Below are 10,091 nucleotides of genomic sequence, written 5' to 3'. Positions count from 1 at the left end.
ATTTGCTCCTAAATACGCCATGGTTTGAATACGCCGTCGCACCTCGCACAACACGGAGAGGCAGTTGACAGCTGTTTTATCTGGAAATTGCGCCCACGAATGCCAGATATGAACGCCTCGGGAATCACATTTTTTAGACCTCGAATGGCTTCGGTAATGGCAGGATTTGAATGACGTTATCATGATGTTGCAAATGCCAAGGCGACCTTGAAACACTGCCCGATATACCCTTCTCCATTTTCGCGGGCGTTTAGCTCATAAACTACAAGGGCTGCAAGACTCAAGCAGCGCGGGATTGTGACCAGCACTGAAAGGTCTTCATGATCGTTCGGTTCAAAACCCCATATAAATGTCGGAAATTTCTTTTAAGCCGATTGGGATCTTCACAAAATCCGTCACCGAATCTGGAGCGACTTCTTCAGATGAGGTTACCACACTAACTAATGCAAGAAGCAAAGAAGCCATGTTGGCATGTGTGCAGCACGCACGACTCACGAATCTTCTGGAGAGAAGAGTCGCGCCGAAGCAATGCACCATCGCGACGCTCCTGGGCACTTAACTTTGTCCAAAAAGAAAGCGCTCATCAATTGGCAATGTTTCTGCTCTCAACGCGGCATATTTCATAATGACGTATGCTCGGAATGCGACGTGAAGAAAGTCGTGTACGAATAAATGCGGTGCAAGTAATCACACCTACCGATACAAAAAAAAAAAATTTGAAGAACGACGTCCAAAAAGCGGTGCGAAAACTTGTGTATGCAAAGTTCGCCGATTGCGAAGATTTCCGAACGTGAAATTGCACCGATACAAATATGTGTGCGTCAAAATTATCGTGCGAGGGTTTGCGACACGAAAGTTAGCGTACACAGCACCAGGCGTGTTTTACCACCACCATCTTATACGAAGCTTTGTGCGGGAAGAAATGCTTCGTGAATAAATTGCAACCCGAAGTTGTGCCCGGTTTCGGGCAGCATCAGCTCTCAGCCGCCGGCAGAGCAGCCGTGGCTGGGGGCATTGTTGGCACGAGTTAATCTGTCGCCCAGCGAAGCGGCGCCAGCGTTCGCAGGCGCGCGAGTCGCTGCTTGTCATGTCTCGTGCGTATGACGTCTGTTGCGGTCGGCAGTCATCGCGGATAAAGCAAACCTCTTGCCCCCAGACGAAGCTGACGGCGCCGCCGAATCAGCAGAGCCAACCTTCTACGAGGTGTCCACGCAGCCGGGAGTCGGCAAGAAGGAAGGTACCTATAGACGCGAGCACCAGGGGCACAGCCCGTCCCTCCCGCTCTATCTCTGACGCACAGTGCAGGGCGACAGCCGGCCACAGGCTTGGTCGTGTGTGCTCGGACAGCACGTGGGGCGCCTCTCATGCTCCGAGGCGCCAGTGAACCAGACAGCGCGCTACATTTGCAACTGCTTATGCATCGGGCGCTCATGTATGGTCGGGCTTGACAAACGTTGAAAAACAATGGCGAAGACACTGGATGGCCGATGCTCGACCACCAGTTCTTTCATAATTCATTCCTAGACAGACCGCTTGGCACTTCGAAGCTTGTTGTCTTTACCCGCAGTCTTTGCTCGGGCATCAAGCGATTCTACTTTGTATTGTGGTTGTTGAGTTTTCTTCGAGGAGGCATGTCTTCATATTACGACAATGCCAGAATGTGCAGCAGTCGCAGCGCACCGTACTGTGCAGCTTATTCTGAACTGTCTTCCTGAGGTGCCGACTCGACGGAATCGATTGGCGCGACGGGCCAAACCGCTGATGACGTCACCGAGGCCGTGACCGGTACGTGTCGGATGGCGCCGCCCGCCAGCCGTGCGCGGCGCCGACAGCGCATTGTCCGCTAGAGTGTGATGCGGTTGGAGAAATCCTAGCGAGTGGGAATGTTTTCGCGTTCTTCTGGGCAAGCGGAAGCGGCGTTTCCGCTTAGGTGTGCTTGCGCTGGCATTCGACATCGACGCTTTGCATGATGATGAGTTATATTGGCGCCGTCGATTTCAATATTGCCTGCGGTGCTCACGACGCTTTACGAACTGGCACGTCGTGGTGCATTTTTAGCGGGAAAGTGCACATGTCGTTTTACAAAGGTGAAAGTGATATTTCCGTGCACGTGCTCCCCCCGCCACTGAAAGAGTATTGTCTAAGGAATGTATCCCGTGACATGAACATGATGTGGAGAATGACTGTTCCCCACTTCGCCTGTTTACGTCTTGCTCCAATATTTTCGGAATATTATTTGGAGGCGTGCTATTCCTTTTCCTTCTTGGTGCCCAAGGGGGCTACAATTATTTCGAATGGAGGTCACGTGTGTTCATTTCTCTAACGTGGTACACAAATGGTAATGTGATTTGAAGTGACTCCAGTGCGTTCTCGGCTCCGCTCCTACAGAAGCGGCTGGCGGGTCCGTCAGACGACGGCGCCAGGTGCGAACCACTGGTCCTCCACGGAGTAGCAGGAGTACCTCGCCCAGACCGTCCGGTGGGAGCGGCGGCGCCGCGCGGCCTCCGGGCTCCACCGGCCGGGCGCGGCTGACCGGCCGGCGGCTGCAGTCGGCGCCGCCGGAGCCTCGTCCGAGGGCCGCCGCCAGACGGCGCAGGGAGGCTCCGGGCAGGGCTCAGGTGGGCACGCGCGCACTACAGACACCGCCCGGGTGGGCTGGAGCGCACATCCTGACTGTGGACGCCGCCCAGATGGGTGGGCCGCACATCCTGTCTGTGGACGCCGCTCAGATGGGTGGGCCGCACACCCTGTCTGTGGACGCCGCTCAGATGGGTGGACCACACACCCTGTCTGTGGACGCCGCTCAGATGGCTGGGGCGCACACCCGTCTGTGGACGCCGCTCAGATGGGTGGGCCGCACACCGTCTGTGGACGCCGCCCAGATGGGTGGGCCGCACACCCGTCTGTGAGCGCCGCTCAGGTGGGTGGGCCGTAGACATCACGTACATGCGCAGTTTTCATGTTCGTGGCGACCGCTCGGCCCGTGTAGCGTCGATGGTAGTGCTCGGGCAATGTCGGGTGGAATACGCTCCCGTACTGGTCATAAAACAGGACTGCTGTGTCTTTGCTTCGCAGAACTATGGTGGGGATATGATGCAGCCCTGGATGTTCAAGAACGGCATCGAAGGCGGTAGGATGGTTGAGAGCCCTCGTGTTTATTCACATTCTAGCTAATGCACTTGTCGTTGTCAATCTGGAGAATGTAGCGCTTGAAGGGAAGTTGTAGGTGGGCCAGGCAGTTTGGTAGTCGCACGTCTGTACGTAGATTTTCCTTGTGCACTTCTGCCAGCGATGTGCCATGACTGCAGAATCAGGATCCATCACGACCTAGAGGACTCAAAGGGCTCATATTGCAAAGATGGAGGTAACTGATTCCAGTGTTTCCCATTACGGACAATTACGAGGGCAGGTACATCAGTCCAGGTCCACTGATCCATAATTCCCCACTTTTCACCATAATCCCCTGCCTGAGATTCTTCATTGTCATGTAGCCACTCATGCTATACCAAAAACCCATGAACATTGCTAACACTAGGGTCACCCTCGATTCCGGCAGTATTCTCGAATCATATCTTGTATCGATCAGAATAAACAGCATCTTGATGAACAAGATGCACCTGGAGTCCCATCCATGCATGTGTGGAAGCATTTTGTTCCATTTCAGTTGACGACGGAAACGGATCAATGACGTTCTTCGATCCCACATGCAGGTGTGAAATGACCTGCGACGTATACGGCTGCTACCAGTCCGGTGAGTCATCACGAGTCATTCGGCTGCTGGGGACCACCATGCTGTCAGAGTGACAGTGTGTTGGGGCATGGACACGTCATCACGTCCCATTTCGGGCGCAGCGTGCTCAGCATCTCTGTCAGTCGTCGTGCCCTGACTTTCGGTCTCAAATTTCCACTGTGCGCCGATTGCAGTCGTGTTTTAGCGACGCCAGCAGCGAGTGGTGAGGACACGGGGCTCGAGCCTTCGGCAGGGTGAGGCGTGTTTGCAAACGCGGGCGGAACAATCAGCACGACAGGTGTGACAGCACCTACACTCACTTTTCTCAACATAACCAACACCTTAAAACTCCGCTGGCACACAAGCAGTTGGTAGATTTCTGACCGCTCCGGTGACTCTCCACGCAAGCCTTTGCCAGTATCGTCCGCGGGGCGGGGAGCGGAGCCCCTGAACTGCTTGGAGGTATCTGCGGAACCGTGTAATGAAATTGGAAATGTCTGGGCTTGGTCCTTTCTCGTGATCTGGCAGTTTCAACTGCATTCATGCATGTCGCAGGCAGGAGCGTGAGGAGCAGAGTATTGAAACTGATGGCTGGTGACTCACCATTGTCGTGCTCTGCAGTACTTCGTCTTGTCGCGTGGCCTGGAGGTGCAAAGGGGTTTGATAGGACACCGTTTAAAGGTCTGTGGCCTTTTCCAAGGTGACTGGGTGTCAAAGTAACGGGTCAAACATCGAAGTGTTGGTAAAATTAGCCGACAAGGGCGTAGTCTCATGAATAAAACGACTGGCACGAGTTCGTGATGACTTAAGGTAAATTCCAGACCGAGGTCACATTTGGTCAAACGTTTAACTCGTTCAAAACAGTGTTGGTATAATTTAGCAAGGCACCACTATCGTCGTGATCCATTACATTTTTAAATTTGAGTGCGTGTGCGTGTGCGTGTGCGTGCGCGTGCGCGTGCGCGCGCGCGCGTGTGTGTGTGTGTGTGTGTGTGTGTGTGTGTGATATTGGGACTTTACGGCGCACTCAGCTGCTGAGGCTGTATGGCGTCGCCTGCATCTTACCCTGGCAGAAACGATGGACGTCGCGGGGAGTCGAACCCCGTACCTCTGGATTCCCAAGCGCGCAGTAGTTAGCGCAAACACGTTAACCATTGCACTACCGTCACATAGTTACCGGTACGGTTAAGTTTAAGGTGATCACATGTCGGGGCCCAAGTGGGTCATGATACAAGTTCATGACACCATCGCATTTCATTCGGAAAGTAGATGGAAGGGGATTTTCTACTCGAATCAGTCCCACCTCGTAGATACATGAAAAGCTACGCAGACACGACAGGAGTGCGTTCAACCTCGTTGGATCCGATCCGACAGTCGAACCGTAAGAGATGGCTTTAAATGCTTTGAGCAGGAAGCTGGACCACGTGCAGGACCATCATTCTTTTTCTTCGTTTTGCCCGCGTGGATCGGCCGTGAAAGCGGTGCGCGGGGAAGGTTTACGTCCGCCTCACGCTGCGAAAAGTGACGAAACCGCGGGGGCTTGAAAAGAGCAAATAGAGGTCACTGGGCTCGGCTCTCAACGCTAAAAGGCCTGGTCTCGGTTCCCCCAGGGCAGGGCTGGAGCACCAAGGGATTTGGAGGTCAGAACTCCATAAATTGCACAACGGGTCGTTAGGCCCGTGATGTTTTACCGCATGTATCGTTAGCAAACACGCAATGCACTGAGCGCCCGTTCGAAGAGTCCGTTTAGCAGCTCCGTGACCTGTCAGACTCCGTATTCGATGATCTGGGGGACAACAAGAGCTTTAGGAAGCTGCTGGAAAAGCTCAAGACCAATGACGGCGACCTGAAGATGTTGCGGCGGGCCTTCACTCCCTCCGCGGACGAGATGAAGCAGTACGGCATAAAGAGCTCGCAGTTCATCACCTCCTGCTCTCTGGACAACACCAAGTGTACCCACGAGTGAGTGGAAGTGCACGACGTGTTGGGAGAGATCTGGGTGAGATTAAAGCGTCTTGATAACACTTGGTGCCGCTCTTGCTGCTCAGATCTGCTTAGCTGAGGTAATTTGCGTGCATGACTTGACCTGCGCCTCATTTTCTACATCGAATTACCATATCAAATGCTGTTTCGATACCGGGAAGCGTATGCTGCATTTCTTCGAGAGAGCAGGAAGCAGACAAGAAAACATCACTGCATACTGGATAGCGTCGTATCACAATTGAAGTCATTCGGGCGCTGTTGTGATGCTGCGTTGACGACCCCTACGAAAACGGCAAACGGCTTATTTTAGAACTGAATGCGGGCACGTTGGTCTCGCAAAGCAATATCAAATTCGAATGTCCGTTTTCAGGGACTTCCATCGATGGCAGAGCGATGGTTATGGAAACTGCTTCACCTTTAACTCTGGCTTCCGCTACAAGAAAGCGGGGGGGAAGTGGATGCATCAAACGCCAAACAAGACCAGGTCCTATGGATCCCAGGTAAGGGCAGCTGTTTCACTATTTCGGCTACATACAGAATATATTATATGTGGCTACTATTGTTAGCTGGCCGTCGATACCATCATATAGTGAGGTTACCATTGCCGTCTGGGCTGCCGGAACGTGTGCAACATGCGCCGTGGTGAAGTGCAGGTTTGTGTACACACGCACACGCACACACACACACACACACACACACACACACACGCACACACACACACACACACACACACACGCACACACACACACACACACACACACACACACACACACACACACACACACACACACACACACACATATATATATATATATATATATATATATATATATATATATATATATATATATATATGTTTGTGTGTGTGTGTGTGTGTATGGTGAGTGTATGTATGTATGTGTGTATGTATGTGCGTGCACGTAAGAATGCATGAATAAATGAATGTGTGTAGGCCAGTATTACGGCTAGGTTTGCCTTGCATACTTACGCATAAGTCCCTCGCATTCACATATACCTTTTCACTTTGCGTTCTGTATTTTGGCGATGGGCCGGAACACCCACGTGTACGGTGCGAACCGTCCTGATATGCCTCTGACGTCCGATATGCCACATATTTTTCTCTGACGTCTGATAGGCCACGAACGGGACGTTATACGAGACCCATGTGTACGCACGGGACGTCATAACATGTGTACGATATGAATCATCCCTCCGTACCTCTGACGTCTGATACGCTACGGCCAGTCCGGTCTGCGCGTGACGCTGAATGTCGACCCGAAACGGTACGCCTCGCTGCTGACGCCGGACGTGGGCGTGCGCGTGCTGATCCACCCGCCCGACCAGCTGCCCTTCCCGGAGGAGAAGGGCTTCAGCGTGCTGCCCGGCCTGACCACCATCGTCGGCATGCGGCGGGTGAGTGGCGCGCGGCAGCACTGGCCCCGGAGTACCGGCGCTCGCACACAGCTGACACGCGGTTCCAGCGCTGCGACTGTAACGCTGGAATGCACTGTGCATGGTGTAACACTGCCACTGTAGCAGCGTATGCAGACAGGACACTTACACTGCTGACATGCCACTCCGAAACTGTAGGCGTGACAGTGCGGACACACAGCCCCGTCATTGTAGTGGTGCTGACAGCCCTGATGGCTAGTGAAGCGCCGTCGCCTCACACCAGCGCTGTTGACACACAATGCCAGTGGCGTTACACTGTCGACGCGAAGAAGTTACAATGTAAAGCCGCCAAGCTGATTTTATACTGGGGAACTGCTGACGTGTAGTTTCAGAAGTGTAATTATGCCGGCACGCAGTCACAGTGCTCCAAAGTGACTTTTTCTTCAAAACGCTGTCAGTCAAATACTGACAGTGCTTTCTGGCACCGTAGGCAATAAGCATTTGCAGTTTACTCCTGTAGTTTGGAGGGGAAGCTGCATTTGCATTGTGGTCTCGTGCAACACGTCTGACCCACAAGCATGCGGCTGCCACCCCAGAGGAAAGCGTCAGAGACGACACGCTGACGGCGGGTGTCTCCGTTTGCAGAAGCGGATCGATCGCGTGGACCGCCCGCACGGCACGTGCCGCTCCACTGCCGAGTGGGGGTGACAAGACCAAATACACGCCCACGGTCCGTCCGTGTGCCGTCGTCCGGCAGCATGTGTGCCATTCACGAAGAGCTTAGATATCGGACGTGTGAAGGGCGCTCACGGAGCCCTTTTCTGGTGTGGGATGGATAGTGACCGGCCGGCTCTGGTCGGTCGCCTGGCTCTTTTGATGCGTTGTGCGACAGGACAACGTTCCCGCGTCGGTTTGATGCGCGTCAGTCAGAGCACGGCTCTGAAAACCGCCGTGCCAGGGCGCCAATGCACCTCAGCAGTTTGACGCCCATTATTGCTACCTTCTTTGCTTGGGCCGTCAAGTGCTCGTGCGATCGGGGGTGGGTTTTTAATTTTTATATTCTGCGGCTGGTTTGAAACGAAATACTGCTGTCTATGCTGGATGATGCCCCTGTAAATGAACAACGATTAACTATAATACCAACTTTGTATGTATACATGTATATATATATATATATATATATATATATATATATATATATATATCCCTAGCTATAGCTGCGCGGCGGCTAGCAGGACCATTTGACATGACGCGTGGGTGGCTGGCCGGTCGGGCTGTGTTCTCTGGTGGACGTGGCCGGCTTGGCCGACCGACTCGCCTGACGCCGCCGTGTCCGGCAGGCGTGCCGCAAGCGCTGTCAGGAGGCGGGACATCCGAGGAGACCTGCAACTGCGCACGATTCGGTGAACAAGGCGCTGACGATCGGCCTGCCGTCTGACCTGCCGCCCTGCAATCCGCCTGACCAGCCTGGAGGACGGTAGGGGGCGCGGCGAGCCGCGACGGGGCTCGGGTCGCTGTGGCGTTTGTGCCGACCGACTGGCGCCAATCAAGGGGGAGTGCGGCGCGGTGTGGGTTTCCAGCTGACCCCTTCACAAATATATGGAAACAATCTAACGCCGAGTAGATCTGCGTGCCGGGTTGTATTGTTCAGCTGTATTATTGGGTTATATGTACGTTTAGATGACCTGGAAATATTGGCTTGGCGTGTGCACTGACAAGTAGGCATTAGTCAGAGCCACATATCTGTGTGCAGGTAAAACAATATTTGAATATCAGCCGAGCCTTACGTCTCAAGTCTGAATAGGATATCCACATTCATGAAATTATAAAAATAGTAATGACACAAAACCGCTATAAGCTTTACTAAAGTTATGCTAGGAGGGAAATAATCGAGCTCATTTATATTTGTTAGTCTTTCTCATGACATTGATAAGTACGCGTTGTGTCCAAATTTTAAAGAAACCGTTTGCGCACAGCTGATTCCGGACCTTTTATTTCGGAAGGGATCTGCTGTGCGCGTGAGGTATGAAGTACGGTGTTCCGCGCAGCATATGCGCTACATTTTCTGGTAAAAATACAATCCCAGATCCATTCACTCAGCCAACGCTGGGCATGTACCAAAATGTCTAGGCACAGGCTGCACTCAGAAGCTGCAAAATAAGCAGAGCACTCGTGCATTACCGGCGGTTTTTTTGTTGCTGTGCAGATGCTACCGAGCTATATCGAAGTAATTTAATAATTTCAGCACTCGAAGGAGCTGGAGGGGGCTGACCCGCGTTTAGTTCCAGTGGTTGAGCGCCGTGATTACATGTGTACTAGAAATTTAATAAATCACATCAAAGCTTCAAAGACAACGAGGCATTCATCATGGGCTCCTCGAGACTCTCGGTGTTACAGGGCCGTCTACGTTGCGGTAGACCAAATGAAAACGAAGGTGTGTGGTGTACTTCCGTCTTATTTAGGGGTCAGATAAAGGTTAGAAATCCAGCTATAAAGCCGAAAACGTACATCGTCGTATTTCCATCATAAGTACGTACCAGGAGCGCATTCAGGCACTCCAAGATAGGGATTCAAGTGGCAAGTTGAAAAAACTGACACTAGTTGTGTTTCTTTTATATCACCCGGCTTCGCCGCTGCACGATGTATCAAACACTTCAAACTGACTTGTAAACTAGGAAGTGTTACCCAAATTTCAGTTGAATTTGAACTTTGAAGGAAAATTAATTACCCCATCTCCTAGCTGTCACCGTCGCTGTCCAAGCGGTCCGCTTGGGTATATATACAGTATTGGATACAGTCTACGGTCTACAGTCTGCGGTCTACGGTCTACGGGGGGGGGGGGGCAGAATGCATCCCCCGCAGATAAGTGTAAATCTTGCGGTACGGGGAGAACAAAGTTGGACTCCTGCCCATCTTATTACACCCGGGCCAAGATCTCAAAACCTTTGCGCATCCCTTTTGAAACGTGTATCCCGTTACGAAATCA

General features: G+C 52.5%; 1 protein-coding gene across 1 annotated transcript in view; it reads left to right on the top strand.

Moving 5' to 3' along the window:
* LOC119100008 (uncharacterized) overlaps window positions 1-8,586 on the top strand; it is a 45,999-nt gene extending 37,413 nt beyond the window's left edge. The window contains exons 8-16 of the mRNA XM_037223127.1: window positions 1,157-1,237; window positions 1,717-1,785; window positions 2,389-2,478; window positions 2,846-2,920; window positions 5,500-5,692; window positions 6,084-6,213; window positions 6,959-7,021; window positions 7,058-7,126; window positions 8,446-8,586. Coding sequence (XP_037079022.1) covers window positions 1,157-1,237; window positions 1,717-1,785; window positions 2,389-2,478; window positions 2,846-2,920; window positions 5,500-5,692; window positions 6,084-6,213; window positions 6,959-7,021; window positions 7,058-7,126; window positions 8,446-8,586 — 911 coding nt within the window. The remainder of the gene's footprint in view (window positions 1-1,156; window positions 1,238-1,716; window positions 1,786-2,388; window positions 2,479-2,845; window positions 2,921-5,499; window positions 5,693-6,083; window positions 6,214-6,958; window positions 7,022-7,057; window positions 7,127-8,445) is intronic.
* The last annotated feature ends 1,505 nt before the right edge of the window (window positions 8,587-10,091 follow it).

The sequence above is a fragment of the Pollicipes pollicipes genome, unplaced genomic scaffold (assembly GCF_011947565.3).
Source record: "Pollicipes pollicipes isolate AB1234 unplaced genomic scaffold, Ppol_2.1 Scaffold_4881;HRSCAF=5763_pilon_pilon_pilon, whole genome shotgun sequence".
NCBI lineage: Eukaryota > Metazoa > Arthropoda > Thecostraca > Pollicipedomorpha > Pollicipedidae > Pollicipes > Pollicipes pollicipes.
This window is presented reverse-complemented; position numbering and strand designations above follow the sequence as displayed.